Genomic DNA, 23,522 nt, shown 5'->3' on the forward strand with positions numbered 1-23,522 from the left:
TTTCCAATTCATAAACACCATATTTCATTCATATCCGTCTCCCATCTATCACTAATCATCACTCATCTCTAGTGCCGACTGCCCACGTCCCCGACCTCCCTATAAGGCCCTACACAAAAAACAATAAGAAGTTTTGGAACATTAACCGTATGACGTCAATAAATATCCCTCTTCAATGTGGAAAGGAAATGTTCAGGGATGAATTTTACGGGGAATGAATTTACTGAGGATGAAATTACTAGGAAGACAATATATTTTGAGGGGGGCTTGTTTTTTGGATTTTTTGAAAGAAAATCCCAAATTTAATTTTGTTTGAAAAAAATCCAAAAAATTTGAAAAAATAAATTTCAAATATTAAAATTTTGGGAAAAAATTTCAAAAATCTATAGCTATTCTCAGAAATTAAATTTTCAAAAATCCACAGCTATTTACACAAAATTCCAAATTAAATTTTTTGGATTAAAATTTCAAAAATCCACAGCTGTAATTAAGTTTGTAAAATAAAATTTTTCAAAAATAAAATTTCGAATATTAAATTTTCTATTAAAAGGAAAAAAAATCCTTAATTGGGGAGGGGGCTAGACCCCCACCAGCCAATACCTTAGAAAAATAGGTAATAATAATAAAAGTAAATTAAAGATTCTAAACTATAGCCAAAATTCTTGAATATCATAATTCATTCCACAAATTTGAATACAAAACCTATAATCATAACAGTACCCAAGAATTTAATTTAAAGTTTTTCAATTATTATTTTTCATTTATTCGAAAAGGTATTCTATTTTTTTGTTTTGTTTCTATAAGAAATGGGTCACGGCAAAATTCAATCCTGAATAATAATGAAACCATTTTTTTATTATTTCAGCCTTGAAAGGAGTGGTAATTTAAAGAAAAACTATGACTGTGGAAGCTTTAAGGATCTCATGGACCATATCACACTGGTTTTTCATGAATTGGAAGGAACATATTTGCAAATGTAAGTTGATTACTTATGTCTTTCTACACTTTATATTGATATGATTTTGCAAGCCTGCAGCCAAGGATATTTGAGAAGTAAAATAAATATTTATATAGTAACGCCCATTCCTACCAAGTGGTCCATTTAAATCTGAACACTTTGCATTTTAAAATTCAACATGATATAATTTATTAATTAACAATAGAATTTCAATATAATTAATACTATAAATAGATGTGTGTCCAGCTCTTTTAATCAATAATGTAGTCGCTCTTAGCGGCAATGATAGCTTCCAGGCCGGGGAGAAGGCCTGCACCTGCTGTAGACGTAGTCCTATGTCATGGAGTCCGAAGACTGGCTGACAATGGCTTTTAGGGCATCGGTGTTTGAATGACTGACAAGGAAGACCTTTCCGTCAATATACATCCAAACGTGTAGTCTAGGGTGTTGTTATCAGGGTTGTAGGGGGGCAAAAGTATCAAAAAAGATTTCAAAAGTACTCTTAAGACTAATTCAAAACGGAGGACATTCATGGCTGGTATCAAAAGAGGGTTCTTCCTCCTCACCAGGGTTTTTCCCAAACGCTTTTTTGATAGCTCTCTGGACAATCTGGATTTACCCCCTGGTGCCTTATAGACTTGAGGTATTAGCCTGGACTGTTTCTTTAACTCCTCTGGATCCAGTTTGGCCTTTTTGACAGAGCCTTTCTTCCTCTTCAACTTTTCGGGCTTGCTGACGGGGTAGAGGAGGGTTCTGGAGACGCTCAACTCTTTGGAGTGCACGCATGTAAATTCGTCGATCACGTTCATGTGCCATTTTCAAGACTTGTATGTAAGCTAAAACAATCAAGTTTGTTCTGTTTTGTAACTAATTGTTTATGCTTTAATATATGGAAATATGAATTAATTTCAATTACTCAACCTTCATTAATTATTGAATTAAGTAAGTGTTCAGATTTCAATGGAGCACTCGGTATCATATAAATAAATACTTGTACATATGAGAGATCCTATCAGGGCTAGACTTGATTTAAAGCATGTGTAAATGATGAAACACGTGATTCCATTTTCTGACTTTTAAGCCATAAATCTTCTTATTTTATTAATCATAAATTGATTGAAAATAATTAGTAGAGTCTGCAACCCATTTGCTCAAAATACCAGGTGCGACAACGTTCTTTCCTTTTTACAAAAGGTAATACAAGAAGTTTTTTTTTTAATCAAAAAAGTTTATTTTTCGTTTCATAATGAAAGAAACTATTTAAACACCCGGTTTTTTAAATTTGTTTTTCTTTAAATAACCTTTCGTTGAGAGGTTTTAGAAGCATACTAAATTTATACAAAAAGATGCAACATTTAATTAAAAAAGTATTTTATTTGTAAATTATGATAATTAAGTGATTAAGTACTTAGCTATTGACAATTTTACAAAGGTATTAAAAATGTATGTTCTTCCGGAATAAATTCGGTTTTAATTAGCCTATTTGAACAAGTCTCACCAATTTAGAATATTTGCAAAACACCAAATCTAATAACACCCATTTTAGCTCATTCAAATCATTGTCCAAGAAGTTATTTGGGCTCAAACAAATTTACAAATTTCAAATTATAAAAATGGGTTGAAAAAATTATATTTTGTAATTTCATAAATAGTCTGTCAAATTCTTTGCCACTATTTCTACCGTCTGATTTCCATACATTTTAAAAAAGGAAGCTATCTTGACAAATCCTGTATATTTAAAGGTAAAAGTGATCCTTATTAATGTGACTATGTACCTATTATATGCATCTTGGTCACAAGGTTCTTTTTTTAAATGATCCTTTGCATCTTTTTAATAAGCAATGATATCATTTGATCTTATCAAAATATAATTTCATTTCAAGATTAAAAAATCTTCTCATTCTTAAAATATATATTTAAATTTACAAATTAAGTGAAGACGCTTTAATAAATCCTAGATCCCTTCCAGGGACTTTTAATGAATTCAAAACTAAATAGTAAATAGCTAAAATTGATCTTTAGGATGTACTCATCAATGGAGATAGTCATGTACTATACAGGGTATACAAATTGTCTATGCTGCAAATGTGATTGTTTCTCTCCAACCAGTTAGGTTGTTCTCTTATCAGTCTAGCGGTTTGGTTCTTGAATAGATTGAAACGGAAATGAAATTGCAATATATTTCATATCGGTCTCGGTTCTAGTGCTTATTTTCGTTTGTTGTATTTTTTTGGTATATTTAAAACCTTTTAATATTCTATTTAAACAATTTTATGAAAATGAAACACGTCCATACTTTTATTGTATCACGCAACCTTTCCCAAAAAAGAAAAAGAAACAAACCCAGGTCCGCTAGTATGCTTTTCGGGGCCTTATAATATGCTAAATATAATATTTCTTAAGTCAGGGGTTCCCAAACTTTTCACTAATACATTTTTACCTGAGACCCCCCGAAACATTTGTACTATGTGTGTGTAGACTCAAAGTAATCCTCAATTCTCCAACTCTGGCTATAACTCAGCTGCAACGTACGTCCCACGTAGTTCCAGAATTGAGAGATTGTTATGTTGTTGATCCTGGCTCGTATTCCAAGGGAGGCTCTGTGCCTTTTTTTAGATATTTGAAACAACAAATTTGTTAATTAATTCCATTTCTTCTAACTGGAGCTGCCTTAGACAAGCTTTCTTAAAAAATAAATTAGCTGCCTAGGAACTGGCGTTTGCCCAATTGGATTCGTATATAAAATAAAATTTGTAGAAATTTGTTTGCAAATTCATTTTCAATTTTTTCATCAAACGTCAATTTTCAATTTATAAGAAGAAATGCCACAAAACCATGCATTTTGCACATCAAATTATAGACCAACATTAGAATACATATAGTATTTTCAATTTCCTTAACATTTTATGACATAATTTTTGCAATATTTGGGATATTATTCGCCATAACTTTTTTGGTTTTGACAAAAATTAAGATGGACTTCTCATCTAGACCAAAATTATATGTATATATGTTGTTATGTTATTTGAAGTTTATAACACAAATACATATAATATAATGTACTGGGGCTGTATTATAAATCCTAACGTTCGATTGCTCCGAAGGGGTCTAAACATTAAGAAAAGTACATTGTGATCAGTGTGATTTCCATACTATTTTATAAAATTAAACTCTCAAGTTCCTATGTTTTAATTGGTGGAATGCATGAAAATCAGTTGTTTTCTTCAATTTTTTAATAAAATAAAAACGACTTTTTAAATCCCTTTTAATAATTTAAAATTTCATAAAATCATTTGAATACAAATATCCTCACAAATAACAATGATAGAAAGCTAAAAATTGGTAGCCTCAGATTTGATGTTATGCAGAAGTTTTAAGTAGGTGTAGTTTGTTCGAATCAATTAATTAAAACCGGATTTATTTCGGAAAGCCCAACATTTTTAAAACTAAACAAAATCGCCAATAACTAAATAGTTAATCATCTACAATACAGAAATAGAATTTGCAGTTTGAAACCTCTAAATAAAACGATATTTAAAGAGAGAGGAAAAAAGGAGAAAATCACTTGGTATTAAAATATTGAAGTTTGGTTTATTCAGTGTATGGACAAAACTCTGTAAAATAATGAAGAATGATTAAGGAACAAAAATACACATTTTTTTATTGTCTTTTGAAAAAAGGAAGTTTAACTATCCCACCCTGTAAATTATATATTAAGGGTCCCGTTCTGACATATATGTACTAAGTAAATAGGTACCAATTATATGGTTATGTTCAATTTGTCAATGTGTACGTATATTTATATAGAACTGAAAGGATTCTAATTGATGATTTATTTCTTTTCCTGAGTTAGGAAGGAGTTTCAACGCGAGGATTTTGTAGCAAAGAGTCGTGTCTCCATGGAGGATTTTTTTTTCATTCTCTCATACTATAATCATTCGGTGAGTTTTTCCTTCAATTTCCATTTGAATCATTCTAAATATGTAATTTATTCATGACATGCCTCCAGAATTGTAATTATATATATTTGTACATACGTACTCAGATGGTTTGACAATAAGAATAATATTATAATTACTCTGTTTCTAAGCCACTTTTTTTTTGTACTTCTCCAACACGGAATAAAGATAGTACGGATCCAAATCGGTTCAGATCTTTAGATGTATACATTCAAGTACATTTCGGGTAACCAAACTTTTGGATCCAGATCCCGAATCAAAATTAGATAGATACTTCTCCAGGGGCGTCCGCATGGGCTGGGCGGGAGAGGCTGATCCCACACCTCCCCCAATTAAGGAATCTTTGCTATTTATTAGAAAATTTAATAACTTTTTTTTTTCAAAAAATAAAACATTTTGAAATTTAATTTAATTTTCCATTTCTTTTCAAAAAATTTAATTTTCTGTGAATATCTAAGAAATTTTCTCTAAAAATTTAATATTTGAAATTTTTTTTTTCCAAAAAAATTAATTTTTTATGAACAACTGTGGATTTTTGAATTTCTTTTCCAAAAAATTTAATTTTTGTTTGAATATCTATGCATTTTTGAAATATTTTTAGAGTAAATGTAATTTCAAATGAATAGCTTTGGATTTTTGAAACTTTTCTCCAAATTTTTTTTCTCCTTTAATTGGTTAGATGGAGTGTCACTGATTAAGTATAAGTAAACATTAGAGTATTACAATGACTCAATCTTTGTCTAGAAATCACCGGGCGACAAACGTACACATATTAAGTTCAAGAGAATCACTCACGAGCGTGCTTTCCATGAGTTATGGCGATTTAATAAAAAATTTAATATTTGAAATTTTTTTGTGAATAGCCGTGGATTTTTGAATTTTTTTTTTCAAAAAATTTTATATTTGAAATTTAATTTTTGAATTTTTTTTTCTTCAAAAAATGGTAATTTTTGAATTAAAAAAAAAAATCTCATAACAACCCAACTATATTAACCTTAGGATTAATAATTAACCAGGGCAAATTTGGATCCAACACTGATTAGAGAAAGTTTAGAAGAAACTTCAATAAACATTTTGTGTTCGTGACCCCTTTTTTTATCTTGACAACACAAAAAAATATACAGTTTATTTTGTTGTCAACCTTAAATATTTCTGCTTCTTTTTTCATAATCAATATTCTGAAGGGTGATTGATTGAATCATAATTCAATCCTTTTAGGCTGTGAATAATTCCCACAAGAATTTCATGTTGGAGGAGAATTGCCTTACTATCAACTGATTTTTTACAATAAAAATGACGACTTGTGATGCAAAACTGCGTGGAATAACCACGTGATGCAAGTGTTTTTGTAAATGCTGCGCAGGGGCGTCCACAGTGGGCTGAAGGTGCTGTAGCCCCTCCCCAAAAATCTAGGAATTTCTGCGTTTTACTACGTTTTTTTTATAAGGATGAAAAAATGGAATATTTGAAATTTTGTTTTTGTATTTGTTTTTCCAAAAAAAGTTAATTTTTGTGAAAACCTGTGGATTTTTGAAATTAAAAAAAAATACATATTTGAATTTTTTTCTTTAAATTTCGAACTGTATTTCGGATCCAGTTCCAAGACCTGTTGTTCTATCTCTAACCCTGAGGAGCAGAATATGAAAAACAAAGTGCGGATTAAATAGTTCAACTCTGCATGATTCCCAACACTTTTATTTCTCATCTCCCACGTTCCTTAATTGAAACATTCAAAATTTAATTAGCGCTCCTACTGAGGCATCACACTGATCCCTCTTATAGAGTTTGTTTCCTTCTTTTTGATGACTTTGTTCCTATGAAACTAATGGAAATGTAGTGTATTGATAAGAAGACAAGGTTCAAATTTCAAATAATTGATGTTTGATTAGTTGATAGTGTCACTTTCCTCCAGTTTTTACCCTATATTTTTATGTAGGGACTAGACATGGCCTCTAAAGATGTAAGGGATCCACATTTTTTTGATTGGACTCGGTTAAGATCTTTAGACGTAAATATTTGAGTACATTTTGTGGTACCCAGACTTTTGGATCTATAGGGTAGGACAGCAAAACGTGGACTGTTAATTAATATCTATTTTCTCATTACTAATAAAAAGTTGAGTGGTTATTTTTTGATATTCTGTTTCTGACGTCCGTTTTACCTTAACAAACTATACTAATCATTCAGTCATTTCATCATCATGAGCGAGAAACAAGCAAAAGGGAAGCGCATCTCAAATTTCCTAGATGCTGGAGTTGATGCAATGAAGATTACGGACATTGTTAAGTGTTCTAGGAGCCTGGTTTTTAAGGCCAACTTAAAAAAATAATGGAGAATACCTCTTAAGGATGTCAGCAATTGGAGAGCATAATTTAAGGAGGGATACAAAGTTCTTGTTAAGTTTGGGGAATAATATAAAGGATGGTCCCACTAAGTCGATGGATCCCCTTGTCAACAGCTTTCCCTATGGCTCCTAGGACCATCAGGAGGGCTATCAAGAACAACTTGGTATTAGTTTCTTTCACAAGGAGCCTGTGCCACTTTTTAAGAGAGGACATGAAAGCCAGGAGGCTAGAGAGGTGCAAGAAACTCCTCCCATGGATCGAGGGAAATGGATAAATTACGAAAATATTCTTGGACAAGAAGATTTTACCAGTGGATCAATTCTACAACCTCCAGAACGACCGCTGGTTTGTTGAAACAAAGGAAGAGGTCTAAAGGGTTTACCACACTAAATATCCGGCCCAAATAAAGGTCCTTGGCGTTGTAGCCTCTGATGGAAAGAAGATGCATCCATTCTTTTTAAAGGTTGGGCAGAAAATCGAGCAGGAGCCCTACTATAAGGTACTTAGACATACCGATTGCCATGGCTTAATACCAACTACCAGAAGGGTAAGTACGTGTAGACTCAGGATGGCGCCCCCTCTGTACGACCTGCCTAGTGCCAAAAGTTCTGCGTAGATAACAGGGTCTGACTCTAGTCCAAAGAGATATGACCCTCTTCTTCACCAAATTTAAACTCACTGGACTTTTCTATATGGGGCACTTGGGAGGGAAAACCAACTGGGCATCACACCCAAATGGTGTTCATCATCAAATCCTATATGGCCTTCAGGTGACATGTAAAGGCTGTGATTGACAATGAAGGTGGTCATATTGAGTAAAAAAAGTTAAGCAAAAACCTTGCCTACAAGTTTTTTTTAAAATAATTTTTTGCTTAATATTGAAAATATAAAATTATTGATGTATTTCTAAATCTGTGTCTTGAGTCCAAGTTTTGCTGCCCTGCTCTGTGGATCCGAAACCAAGATTAGACAGTAATTCTTTTCAACTTTTATGGGCATTTTATCCAAAGCTTGTACCTAAACAAAATAGGATAGGTAACGGTTATATTTATACTAATTCGGAACGATGTTATTCCTAATCGAACATGATTATTTGTAATCATCAGAATTATTTACATATGTAATAACATTGGACGCCTCACAATTGTATCTCACAACCTATCCTTATGAAAGAAACAATAGTTTGTATTTCTTCCGATTATAAAATTATTATTCAATGATAATTGATAAAAGATTAATAAGAACTTATTCGAATTAAACCCATCAATTTAAATCAATATCTCTATCTTGTGTTTGTTTGGTAGCTGTCAATATTTTGCTTCTTTTATCCTAATCATTGTTCTGATACTTTACTTGCTCAAAAAGTGACACTCGTGAGAGACAAATATATTTGAATGGAGTGACATAACTCAGTGGACAAAGCGCTCGCTCTTAGTAAAGTTACTATACATTATTTATATGGACTTCACAGACAATTCCTAGTAGTGATCAGAACTCCGGATAAATACAAATATTTTCCCTTTTTATATCCTGAATCATAATTTTAACAACCCTTCCTTCCTAAAACTGATACACCTCAAGGACATGAATAAACTTGTAAGATCAATATTTCATGACCGGTAATTTTATTCCCAGTCAATTCATTCCCTGTAAAATTCATCCCCGGATATTTCATTTCCACTTTAATATTTAATGACGTCATACTGTCGAAACCAGTTTATAGTTTTTAAGTATATAGGGAGGCCCGGGCAGTGGGGACTGGAGATGACTGATGACTTGTGACGGATGGTTACACGGATATAAAGGATTTATGCTATTTATGGATTAGAAAAGACGTCATCATAAGTCTTTAATAGTGAATAGGAATAGAATCCCGATCTGTGGATATTGTTCGGACCTAGGGAAGTAGAAGTAAATGACGTCATTACTCTGTCATCATAAGTCTTTAATAGTAAATAGGAATGGAATCTCAATCCGTGGATATTGTTCAGACCTAGGGAAGTAGAATTAAATGACGTCATTACTCTTCCCTGCGATCGTCTATCATTAATACTACTCCCTCTCATCAATTTCATCATCTCTATTTCTCTTCTTACAATTCTAATCCACGGCAAGGATAACCAAGTATACTGGTGCCCCTCACACCTTTCTCCAGGATCACTTACACTCACTTACTTTAAGTTTATCTATACAAACCATATGGCGTCACTAAATATTCATCTGTTAAATGATATTGAAATGTCTGGGAATGAATTTTACGGGGGATGAATTTACAGGGAAGGAAATTACGTGGAATGAAAAGACAAGGAATGAATTTACTGAGAATAAATGACCTAGAACCCAATATTCATACATATTTTGTGTACCTTTCCTATTATGATAAGCAGATCATTCTTTGTCCACCCTGCTTTACTTTTTTTTTTAAATTAGACCTTTCAAAATCTATTTATACTCTTTCTTAAAAAAAAAAACCTACACAGAAACCTCGAGATGAAATAAAAGGAAATTGGTATGATATAATTTATTTTTATAGATACAATGTAAATATTATATTTGAAATCTATTTTATTAGAATCATGCAACCTCTCACCCTTACTGTTTCCAAAGAGATACTATCAAAAATGTTATATATAAAGGTTATAATATTTTTATCATTCTTGTCCAGCTTTTGATTGGTTGATTTTATTTCTTTAATGCCAAATTACTCAATTACTTTTCCTTTTTGTTGGTTGTAATATAATCAACGATCATTGTTTAGGCAATGACTTATAAATAGTTCTATTTGAGCCATAAATTCTATGCTTTAACAATTTTTTAAAGAAGTTATTAGTATTTAGGATTCTTCTTATTTAAAGTGTAAATGTAATCTATATCATAGGATAAAACTATAAGCAATTTTTACTTTGCAATGGTCTCAAAAAGATATTTGAAGGTATACAGAGCAAGGACCCAAAACTTGCAGTATCTTTTAATTACGATTTTATCACCTTATTTTATATTATGAGGTTTCATTACGGAACCAAATGACAGCTGAAGCAAAACTACAAAAGTTTTGATTCTATCACATGTGTCGTTCGCAAACCTAATGGTTCTATGAGCTGGCGGGAGCGTCTGCAGAGGTTGTAGGTTTTTTGATTTAAAATTAAATTTTTTTTTCCGTCAGGATGATGAAATTTGTAGTAAAAAAAGGAGGATTTTTTTTTCTTATTAAAGATTTCTATTCTAAAAAAAAGGTCATTCAGGCAAATAATGCAACAGAGGAATTTTTTCAAAATAAAATCCTGCTGTAGGAGCGTCCCCAAGATTATAAATATATATTTTTTTATTTGAGGGGGGCTTATATTTGGAATTTTTTGTAAAAAAAAAAATTTGAACAAAATTTAAAAAATAAAATTTTTTTGAAATTTTTTTCAAAATTAACAGCTATTCATACAAAATTTAAAAAATAATTTTTTTTTTAAATTTTTTCAAAAATTAACAGCTATTCATACAAAATTTAAAAAAATCTCAGCTGTTCATAAATAATTTCAGAAGTTAACTTGAAAATATTATAGTTTATGAAACAAAAAATCAAATATTAAATTTTTTCGAAAAAAATTTCATGAATCCATAGCTATTCAAAGAAAATTAAATTTTTGGAATTCGATGCGATGTAGCCCCGCCACCCCTAATTTCCAAATTTGCAAAATTTGATTCTTTATTTTTAAAGAATCAAATTTTGCAAATTTGGAAATTAGGGGTGGCGGGGCTACATGGCATGCCTCTGTAACTTTTTTCTATATATTTCATTTATATTCGTCAACGAATAATCGTCGATTTTTATCTTCAAATTTATTCTTTTTAAACTTTTGGAAGACTCGTAAATTGCGCTTAAATGAGTCTAATTTATCGTCTGTTGTAAAATAACAAGAAATGCTAGATTTTATACATTTAAATGTGGTCATATCGGGGCCAATATAAGCCTCATAAATCAAATAAAGATTTCAAACTGTAGGTGAAATTCTTGGGTATCTTATCTCACCCCAATAATTTGAATACAGAGCCTATAATTTACTCAAATAAAGAGAATTGTAAATATATATGAAGTAAAAAAACAAATTTGGCTTTTTCTCCTTTTCTTGATTTTCCCCGGATTTTGTTTATGCTGATACTTCACAAACATACTTTTAGTTTGTAAAATGTTTCCAGAGTTGTCACAAAACTCATTCATAATTGAAGGTGAAGTTACAAAACTCATTCATAATTGAAGGTGAAGTCCTAAAGTTGATATGTAATTTACATCAAATGGACAAACTTACAAAAAAATATTGAAGAAACTTCATTAAATTGCCTTAAAATTAAATTAAATACTACTTAAGGGAATAGAAAATAGTGATATTTGAATTAAATTAAATTAATAGGTACTGAAAATCCCTTGATTTATAGAATTGATTAATTGTTGTTGATCAATTAGGACTGATGTAGTAAGATAAATCGAAGAAAAATATCTTATTCTTTCCAATTTGATAGTTAATTTATTGTCTATAGTTTATGTAAATAAGATTGTATAATGATGTTATAACATATTTTAGTACACATTAAGCTATGTTTTACGGGTGGCCCATCTAGCGGTTGTATTTTAAACTACCACTTTTTTGACGTCTGACAGCTGTAGTAACATTCTCATTGTGTCTAATATTCTGTAAAAGGTCTCCTATTTACGAAATGTTTAAGTTTACGCTCGAAAATTTTTGGGAAATACCAAAGACTTACTTCCAAAATGGAGAGTCTTCAAGCGAAACTGCAAGAAAATTACGTCGGTCGAAATAAAGAGCCTTCCCGGCAGTTTGTGGATAAATTTGGGAAGTGTGAGCGAAACTGGCTCGTTAATGGATAAAACAACACGTTCCCGTGTTCGTCCAGTGCACTCAATCGAAAACATTGCTGCTGTTGCCGAAAGCGAAAAAACGAGCAAGGAGCTGCCGTTACGGTCAATGGTGAGCGCTATCGCCCCATGTTGGAAGATTTTTTGTTTCCCCAAATAGAAAGGAAGACATCAACGATATTTGGTTCCAAGAAGATGGCGCTACGTGCCACACAGCCAACGTTACAGTGGATCTTTTGCGCGCTGTCTTCGACTATCGCATCATAAGCCGAAACGGCAACGCCAACTGGCCACCTCGTAGCTGTGATTGGACTCCATTGGATTATTTTTTTTGGGGAACCGTCAAGGATAAATGTTACGCCAACCATCCAGAGACGATTGCCGATTTGAAACACGAAATTGGAGTTGCCATTGCAGCTGTTGAAGCTCACACAATCGAAAATGTATTGAAAAATTGGGTCGACAAAATGGGCTACTGTAAGGCCACCCACGGGTACCATATGAATAAAGTGGCGTCCCTCATTAATCGGAATGTTGAGGCTTTCAAATAAAAAAAAAAATTATTGACAAATATCCATCCGTTTTTTTTATAGCAATATCAAAAGAAAAAAGTTTTGTGGGCCACTCCTTACATGTATTATAAGCTAAATCAGGCATTCCCAACAGCTGTTTGTCGATTGCAAAAAAAAAAAAAAAAAAAATGAAGAGATCTTCTTGTAGGCCACACATGACACATTGGTTTTAATTTCTATTTGATAGAAAAAAGTATAATATAAGTCATTGTGACATTTGAATATATTTATTTATACATATTATAGCTCTAATGACTTATATTTGCTTCTAAATTCCTGGCTATCATTTCAAAGTTGCCATCCAAACTGAATTTTTGGGCATCATGACGACAACTGCTCCAGATATAAAGAAAAGGAACGGCGTGACCTTAATTTTTGTTCATAACAATATGGAGATTCAAATTAGGAGGTCTCAAATGTAACTTGCGTCCTAATCGAGAACGTAAAAAATGTTTCATAAGGCTCCCCCAGAGACTGGTCTATCACAGGTTGTAAAAGGGAATGAATATTAAAAAAATAGGTTGAAGAGAAAAAAAAAAAATGTCTACTGATAAAAAATATTGAATTTTTTGGAAATATTTCTATGTAATCCAACGAAGCAAAATAAACATAGACTTAAGAAGGTTAATCGGAGGCGGTGTAAACTTTAGAAATGTAAAGTAATATTAAATATTCTCGTTATTTTCATATTTGTCTAATATTTCAACTCGCCCAAATATGTATAAATTTACCTATTGCATAGGACAATCCTATAATTATACATTTATGTTAACATGAAGGCCGATAACTAAATAAATACATCATCAAAAAACACATATGTGAATAGATGAATGCTCTTAGATATTTATAAATACGAAAGACAGGGTAATTAAATAATCGTACTCGAAAATGATTTTTCTTTTTTCAACATACTTTATTTGGCTTACATATTATATAGAATATACATATATATAAATAAACCGGAGCAATTGCGTAAAAAATTACGTAAATAAACATTATAGTTTATACTTAATGCTCCGGGGTAGAATTTCAACTAATATTTTAAATATCAATCTTTGAAAAAACAACATAAAAATTAAAAATTATAATAAATATTTGTTAAAATTTTTTAAAACCCTTCTTGAAATACTTCAATGATTTCGTGAAGTTGATGGAAGGTACCGGATTTCTTCCCCTGCAAAATTCCATGACTCACATCCTGATTTAGGAATTTTCATTGTAAGAGAGACATAGCGGGCTAACGCTGCCCAGATGGTACCTCACGACTCATCCCACCGAATAGGCTAGCGATGAGGACTTTACAATTAAGAATTGACAAGTCCAGAACCCTTGTTACCTCAGAAGTTCCCCCCTTTTTCTTTGAAATTCCAAAAAGAACAAGACCTTTAACATATTTTTCTTCTCCATTCGTCAGCCCTTTTAGATTTATACATACAAGATATTTTAGGATATAAGATGGCAGGGCAGTCCACTAACGCATGAAGTGTGTTATTATATATTTTTCCACTGTCTTGCAGGGCCTAGTATATTTAATACAATCTGTGGAGATTTGTAACTGCACGGTAAACTTTTTATCATCATTTAATTCCCTCAAGGAAGACACAATTTTTCTTTTCTAACTCCTAGGGAGGCCCAAACGCTATTTTTTTTCAAACTCAATTTTCTTTCCAACCAGTTATCTAATTAAAAAAATAAAACCAAATTTTGAAAGCTTGATAGATTTTGATTTTTCTATTCAATAATTATCACCTCCAGTATCAATTAAAGACTCTATATGGAGATGATAGCGGGAACATGCCTTCGCCGCACGGTCACTTGGCGAATCCTTGAATTATTTTCGATCCAACAGATAAGTTCGTCTGTAGTGCTCTAGTGGGTTCGGTTAGTTTGTTATTCGATCGTACCCCACACAAAAAAAATCATCAGATTCAAATAGGGCGAGTTAGGAGGACAAAAGTCCCACAAAATAAATTCGTCAAAACTGTCTTGGAGCCATTTGATAATTTTTTCGAGATGAGGGATAGCTGTTGACTCAAAATCACCTTTAGGAGTATCAAATTCCCTCCTAACCTTGCAAAGGAACCTGACACTGAGTCCCAGTGTTCAAAAAATTGTTATTTTGTCACCCTTGGAGCGAATTCCCAGGAAGGATCCGTCCCTTTACCAAATATTTTGGACAACGAATAAATCAAATGACTTCATTGGGAAGGAAATACGGCTTGCCAGTAGTGTGGAACCTAAAACAAATCGAACATCTCATGTCACCAATGCCATCAACAAGAAGACAATCACCAGCATACCAAGCAACAAAGTCGTCAGTGCCCGCTCCTTCTTCCCAAACCGGATAGGGGCCGTGATTGAAGCTCTTTTCAACCTTCATTTGTAGTGTAGAATTCAAGCTAACTTTCAAGTAAATCCCCCGAAAAAATGCGGTGTTGTCGATGAGTTAAAGTCCAATATAATGTAACCTAGCATCACCTCTGAATATAAATATATGATCAAAATATACTAGTGAATAATTTAGCATATAATGTTGTTTAATGTAAAAGCGTGTGGTGAAATTGGTAGCAATTGATTCACCCCCCTCCCGAGATTATTGTGTAGTGCATGTCATTATTACCATAAAAATACAACTTAGAATAATTACAAAACCATATCTAAAATAATGGATATTTTTGCAAACTTTTTTATTTAAGTATTGTTATTAAAAAGTTTTTGCAGATCGTATAAAATGCACTCACTCAGCTACATGTTGGAGCGAAAGTATAATATATATACACATATGACTAGAATGGACTCTTGGTGAAGCTCAAACCAAATACATTCACATACACGGTCGTAATTTGCCAATTTCTTTAATTTGAATGAAAATCGCTCTATTTTTTGACTCTTACTATAAGAATTAGCCTAGACAATGTATGTACATATTAATTAGTGGTGGGTTTATGTTTGAAAGTGCTAAGAGTTTTTATTTTTGTCGACTGAAGCAATTCGGTCCTTTATAGAATTTCGGTGAGGATTGCTCTATAAAAAAAATCGATATATATCTGAGGCAAAGAAAAATTTGGTTTAGATTGCTCCCATAAAACAAAAATTGGTCTAGACGAACTCTATAGATGATTCATTTATGTGTGTTTCAAAAGTGTGAACTTCGATACAATATCCCCATATGAAGTTAAATTATTTGCATAGATCATATTCTTACAATTTATTTAAAAGGATAAGGGAGAAATTCGGTCCATAGATTGGCACCGAAAAAATATCGGTCCATGATTTGAAAAAAAAAAAAAAAATCAAGTGTCGACCTGGTATGATATCACAGTTTGGACCGAAATGTCGATCACATCTGTCTTGAGGAAATCAATTATGACCAAAGCGAAAAAAATAAGTCCTGTACAGGAATGATGTTGTTTGTTGTTTTGGCGGTCAGCCAAAAGTGTTTGCCCTCGGTTAAAAAAATGGCATCGATCAACCGTATTTATTCCACAATAGGGGACAAAAGTGAACGTATGTCAATAATATACTCATATCCAAGATTAGTATGTATTTTAATTGATTTATAACTCGCCAAATGTTAATTAGATTTTAATTAAAAAAGAAAAGGAACTCTGCTCGATGCCAGACTGCAAAGAAAACGTTGACATATTTGTCATTTTTCTGGCTTTAGTTTTTATCAAAATCCATTTAAAAAAAAAAAAATTGGTTGTTTAATAAAAGTTGCACCCTGTATATCTTTCAAATCAATTAGTCCCATTGGAAAAAGAAAGAATATCACATATTATTATTCTTATGTTCCTCTGTTGTACACCCCCGTTTTGGAATAATAAACTTGAATACATAAACGTATCAAACGACTTTGAAGGGTTGGTCTATTAAAATACATGGGTACATTGAGGGCCATGTCCTTGTACTGTATTTGGAGCTTCATTATTAGTGGGTCATTATTCAACTTATTATTGTTATGATACATTAAGGACTCATTATAGCTTTATAAATCATTAAATCCTGGGATTGTCAAGATGGCTGCGGTTCTCTCTCTCTCTCTCTTTACTTGACGTCTTCTTTATGAAACATACAGTCTATGTATGTTCCATGATCAAGGAAAAAGACTTGAGTCTACTTAATTAAGGCTCTCCAATAACTCATTAATGTATCAGTCCTACGATCGCTCCTTAACGGTGTTTTATTGTAACTACAACAGCTTAAATGACGTAGTGATAAGCTCCGTTTTTGGTGGAACAGTGAGTAAAGTACAGAATGCCTTATGGACCCTTCCCTATTGTCCGTATCGTTTTTGTGGATTTGTGGAGTATGATTTAATGGTTCTACTTTGATTCTTCGTCTAATACTCCACCCAAAAATCAACCTAAAGACTCAACGACAAATAATACAGACGATTGGGAAGGTCCCAAAGGGCAACTAGGTATTGTTCATCTCTCCCCTTACCCCACCAAAAATTGACCTACTAACCAATATATTTCAACTGTTAAAGTTTCATAATAACTTCTTTCAAAAAGACAAGTAACGTAATGTTTAAAGTAGGTGGTTTATGGCTAGAACTTATTATTCTACGTACTATCTCTCATTCATCATATTCTTCGTTATTAAATTCTTATATTCTAGCTATAAATGAAGAAAAAATTAAATAGCTATGATCGTAGGAATGATTTACGGGTCTTTAAGACCGGACAGATTTAAAAAAAGACTGAAAGGGGAAAAATAAAGATATGTATAAAGTCTTTTTAGGACCAAATCATTACTGTTTATTTTGTTATTTGTGTAAGAGTGCAAGGAAAAGGCGAGAGCGAGATAATTTTTTTTCTTTATGACTGAATTTAGACCCTTGTGAATATCAGTCAAATAGGAAGTTTTAAGTAAGAGATTTGTGGCTAGAACCAAGGACTACTAGAAGAATATTCTAGTGTTATTGCCTATAGGTCATCCTAAAAGTCTAATATTCAGTGCTAATACTTAAAAACAGAGAAATTCAGACAGTAAAAATGAATATATCGGGTCCATCTTATTGATGATTTTTTATTGTACCTATAGTTTCGCCCCAGGAATTTTCTCTCTACGAAGTTTCCCCCTCATACATATATGTATATACATGTATATATATCCTTCTACTTATTTTTTCAGGCTTTTTTTGTGTCTTCCTCATTTGAAGTCCTTTGTAATTCTTTTTTTAAAATACAATAACTTGAAATGAGGGCATTTTAATTCAGTTTGGATGTATAGAATACATGATTGAATGAATGTTGTTTCTTTTATTATGCATTTGAACCATTTTTTTTAACGTGTCACATACTTTAACTTAAAGAAAAAATGGAAAAGAACACAAGCAAATAAATTTGAATAAACACAGAACGCACAGTTGGGAGCTTTAAACTCCATAAACCTGTTAGGAAGATGAAAGCTATCTCACTCTTGAAGGAGTTGAAAGGCAACTCGGGTTGGTCACCGTGGTCTTGCACAAGTTCCCCCCTTCCATCATGGCCCTTGGCGTCATCTCCGCTCTATTTCTTAAATTATGGTATTGTATAAATTATATATGACCATTATTTGTAATGAAAAAAATGGAGTTTCCTTCCTTAATTATGTTAAGTGAATATTTGTGTTACGACAATTTGGCTCTCATCCCAAGATACGTTCTAGGTATGAAGCTGTTATTCTTATTATCTAATTCCAGAAGAGTTAAGTTTTTCCTCTACTACGTCCACTTATGAAGAACAATGTCGAAAAAATAACCCTGGATGACTGGCTCATTTTTGCCCATATATTTTTATGTCATAAAATGTTCAAAAAATTGAAAAACTACTATGCAATTGAAGTTTTCTAATTTTATGTCCAAAATGCATCGTTTTGTGATATTTATTCGTAAAAACTGGAAATGGACGTTCGAGGAAAAAAAGGGGGAAAAAATGAACAAATTATTAGTAAAATGACAGATATTTCTATTAAAAATCAACTTTTATGTGTCAAACTTGTATGCAAACGAATTTCCAGCCAAATTTCTTCAAACTTTATATTATCTACAAAACTAATATTCCATTGTCTTCTTGACTTTTTTTACACCTGAAAAAAATTAAAGTGCAATTTTCACCTATTTCGTATTTTGCTCACAACTTTTTTTGATTTTGAATTAGTTTAAAAAACGTCCTTATCCGTATAGTGGGTTTTTTATATAAGCCATTCACCTTTTGATATATAACTAAATCTATTGTCTGAGCTTCAAAAAACATTCATTGTGTTTTGGATATAGAATAAGCTTTCCTCCCTAAAAATCGTTCCTAAACTGAACAGGTTCAAAAGAGGCACTTATGACAAGTTTCATCCCCCTACGCCCAACTGTGAAGGCACCCATATAAGGCAAACATAGATACGCATTTAATTTTATTTATATAAGATATTATTAAAGTAAAGTTTTGATCTCTTTTTGTCTGTTTGTCGATACTTAATTTCTCCGGCTATTAGATAAAATTGTAATGTTAATTCATTTTTAACTTGTGAGTTGATCTCAAGTCAATGTTATGTCTTGTGACAGAAGATGATTTGAAGTTTGCGTCTAATTTGATCCATTCAGATGGCACAGATGACTACAAAATAGTAAGGGTTTATTGTTGGCTGGAAGGCTATGTAAGTTATTATTGATTAATAAATAGAAAAAATTACACTAATTTATATATACGAGAATAGTTTACCCATTATTTTTAATTTAACTACTTTCTTGAACAAAAGAACTTCAAGGCCTAATAAATGCATATATTTTAATCCTTGGATATTTCAGTAATTGTTATTAATTGTATTGAAAAAAAAAAAGTATTTTGAATTGGTTTGATTGTAATCATTTAGCAACCATAATTTGTATTCCGGCCATCACACTACATTGGCGTCTGTCAAATTTGCTCATAGCTTATATTAAAACACCAGAATTTGTATATAAATTCAGTTTTATTATTATATATAAAACCCTACTACCTATGTCTAAGTGGCAACCCTATAGCTTAGATGCTACTCCTCTTAATGATTTGTTCTGGCGGTATCTTGGGATGAAGGTGTTAAGAAAACATGAATCAAGGCAAACTTCAACAAGGGCTGGATTGAAATGGATCTGGTCTACATTTGTTAGTCAATTACTTCTTTCGGTAAGATGATAAAGAAAGATGTTAATCCGGAGCATTTTGGGGCTGTTAAGAATATAAAGTGAAACCCATATGGTAACCCTGAAAATTTGAAGAATATTTTGAAGGGGAGGAGCTTAAGTGTTATGACGCTTAATTAAATCAGCTGTCAGATGAAGGAAATAAACACAAGTCCCACTCCATATCGAGTAAGATTGTAAACAGGAATGACTCCGTTTTCGATCCTCAGTTATACCCAGAGTCCAACAGGGGCTTACACTTATAACTTCCAAATATATCCTCAGTACATAGACATGAATTACTCACTGCCATTTATTTGCATACAAACTCGTGATAACACTATAACATTATACGTTCTCTCCTCAAAAATAGATAAATACTGGTAACAGCTTTAGAAAAAAGATGTTAGGAAAGAATTACTCCGATGCCGGACCTCAATTCTACTCGGAGTCCTACAAGGACACAAATTTTACAGCCTAGTTTTGTATAAATAAATGATAAGTTGTATATACTAGAAAAAGAAGTTCATTACTCAGGAACAAAATAAAATACCGGACGTCAAAAAGTTTTGGAACATGACTTTAATTGCATTCAGAGAGGTTTGGTTAATTTTATGCAAAAGTTAGATTAACGAAAAGAATAGCTGATTGTTTACCTTTTAAAAGCCTTATTTACCAAGTCTCTAAGATAAATATTCACGAAAATGGAGCAAAAAAGGCAAAAATTGGGCCGTTTAGTCCTCGCCAGATTTTGCAATTCTGATATTGTAAAGACCCATAATGTCTGCAGAACCACCGTTTGGAAATCAATGTTAAGGTCAATAATAGTGAAGTCATCAGTAATTGATATAGAAGTGCAAGGCTGATCAAATTAAACCCTGAAACAGCAAAAAGCTTTTTTGAAAAATCCGAAGATGACGATATCTGACTTGGCGAAGAAGCGGTTTGTTAGCTGTTCCACGGTGTCCAATGCCATAAAAAAGCTCATGGTAAGTCTCTCCGATATATTGAACGACCCTTGCTCACTCAAAAACAACAACAATTACGATTGGATCGGTGCGAAAAGATTTATAATGATCATGGAAACCGAATTTTGTTCTTCTCGAACCGAGAACACATTTACAGTGGATCCCGTGTACAATCGACAAAAGGATCGGATCGTATGTTTTGGAGAAGTAAATTGCAACCTCCGTGAAGTATGCATCAACAAACATCCAGCCTCAGTAATGATGCTCGGTTTGTTTCATATGAAGGTCACAAAATGAACCCAATTTGGTTCCCCGTTGGATATATATTTACTAGCCGGGATTGCTTGATGATTTTGCAAACAAAAGTGCTAGCTACCCTAGGTTCGCAGGATGATCAAGCTATAAAAAAAAAGTCGATTATTGCTTTCAAAAGGACAGGGCTCCTGCACATACGGCAATAATTGCGCAGAATTGGGTGGCCAAAAAAATAAAGTTCTGGGCGAAGGACTTCTGGTCACTACAGAGCTCCGACCTGAATCCCCTTGATTACAACATCTGGTGGAGAATTGAAAGCAAAGCCTGTAGACGACGTCACAGCAGTTTTGAGACCCTAACGCAATCGGTTTAAAAATGAGAGGCGATCAATGTCGAAGCAGTACGTTTTCAACGTGTACAAAGAGTTCCGGGTTCGCATGGAGAGTGTGATTGAGACCGAAGGTGCTCAAACTCATAAATAATGTTCTCTAATGAGTAATAAACAAATTAAAAAAAAAAAATTCTCATTTAAAGTCTCTAGATGTAATTAAATGATCAACGTTCATTATGTTCCAAGACTTTCTGAGGACTCGGTAGATAGTGGCTTCAGAAAAAAAAATCACTCTTTAGGTTGCTAACTCCAAAAAAACAGGGTAGCTAAAATATGTGTTATGATTACATCATTATACAATCCTTTTTCCATGTTGTAGATAAAGCTGAAATATTTAAATAGGGGAAAATAGGATATTTGTATCATTTGATCCTACTTTTATCGTCCCTAATCGACACCAAAAAATAATAATTATACAAATTTAACCATTTTAAGGGATTTTTGCTACGTATTACTTTGATTTAATTGAAATAGGGTTAACCTGAAGGATTTGTTGAAAAGTTATAATTCCATGTTCTTGTTCGACTCAGAGTATAATTGAGGATCAACATTGGGGCCTATATGCCCTTGCTATTTACAGAGTGGGATTTGTGGCCCCCCCCTTCATCTCACTTCTAATAAAACATCTTGACAACAAAGCTGCTGTCCTCCTAAACATACTTTAAATTGTCAGGATTATCATGATCATCAACAATCTCTTTCATTTTTATAGAGCAACAGAACATATTTTATACACCATTGGCTCTTGTTTAACGGTAAAATTAGATTAGAGTGTGATAAGTATCGATGTAAAAATATGATGAACCCTACTCTGTTTCTTGAGGGCAATCTGAACCGGTTTTTTTTTAAATTTTCTCAAGCTGTTATGATAATTATTTCATTCATAAAGAGAAAAAAAAAGTAATAACTATTGAGTGTGACGCTTGATCTAGAAAAAAAAAGGAAAAAAATGGTCTCTCATAATATATGAAACCGAAAAAAATAGGTCAACAGGGGGGAAGACCGAAAAAATCGGTCCACGGTCTTAGACTGCAGTCTAGACCGAAAAATCGGTCTAAATTGATCAAGAAAAAATCACTTAAGACCGAAACGAAAAAAAATTCGGTGCTGGAGCGAGTCTCAACAATAATAACAACTATAAAATTTGTCGATGCATACAAATGTAATCCACTCTTAATTTAAAGAAAAATAAAACCAGCTTGCTTTTGTCTTGACAGGCCTCATTTTTTTTTTTTTTTTTTGAGAAATATATTAATTTGGTGTGTCAACATAAAAACAATATTGAACAAAAGTCAAAAAAAGGACAAAATCTGAATATATTTATTTTAGTTCATGAGTAAGTACAACACAATATTTCATATACATATTTGAGTCAATTATTTGTATTCAAATTACAATTCCATATACCCAAGAATTTTAACTATTGATTAAAACCTTTATTTTATTTAAGATACTTATATTTCCTCACATTATTCTTAAATACCGGGATTCAAACTCATAAATTTAATAACCCTAAGTCTGACCTTGTACTTTAAGTTCTTTGAATTCTAATTAAAATTTGAAGATCTTTAAATGAAATTCCGTTGTCTCTTTAGTTGAAATAAAATCGACTCCTAACGTATTCCCTCATATTCATTCGTTCATATTGTATAATTATGATGTTTCTTTTAACAAATACATCAATAAAAGTGGCGTGAATCAGCACAATATTCCAATCATTTTTTATTTTTTTCCATGTTTTTCTCTCATGACAGATCGTTAATTTTGATGTAGAAAAAAATACCTTACTCTTTTTTGAACAATCTGCAGACTCTACGCTATCATATTCGAAGGTAAGTCCTTTTATTCATCAATTCCCCTCACAAAAGTCCATTAGACCTCTTCAAAATATATACATTTTGTATACAACATATGTAAAATGATATTATTTCCATTTTCCAAGGTATAAATTATTTTAGTATACCACTTACTTTAATTTTGAACTTGGGTTATGCCTGTCTCAAGAACTTATGCACTATTAAGCCAAAAAAAATTACAATTTTATTATTTCAAATGGTCAAACAAAAAAA

General features: G+C 32.2%; 1 protein-coding gene across 1 annotated transcript in view; it reads left to right on the forward strand.

Moving 5' to 3' along the window:
* Nucleotides 1–23,522, forward strand: part of LOC121114549 (uncharacterized) — a 100,271-nt gene that overhangs the window by 25,002 nt on the left and 51,747 nt on the right. Inside the window, exons 2-4 of the mRNA XM_040708544.2 lie at nucleotides 866–976; nucleotides 4,812–4,899; nucleotides 23,208–23,285. Of these exons, the coding sequence (XP_040564478.1) occupies nucleotides 866–976; nucleotides 4,812–4,899; nucleotides 23,208–23,285 (277 nt within the window). The remainder of the gene's footprint in view (nucleotides 1–865; nucleotides 977–4,811; nucleotides 4,900–23,207; nucleotides 23,286–23,522) is intronic.

Source organism: Lepeophtheirus salmonis, chromosome 3 (assembly GCF_016086655.4).
Source record: "Lepeophtheirus salmonis chromosome 3, UVic_Lsal_1.4, whole genome shotgun sequence".
NCBI classification, from domain to species: Eukaryota; Metazoa; Arthropoda; class Copepoda; order Siphonostomatoida; family Caligidae; genus Lepeophtheirus; species Lepeophtheirus salmonis.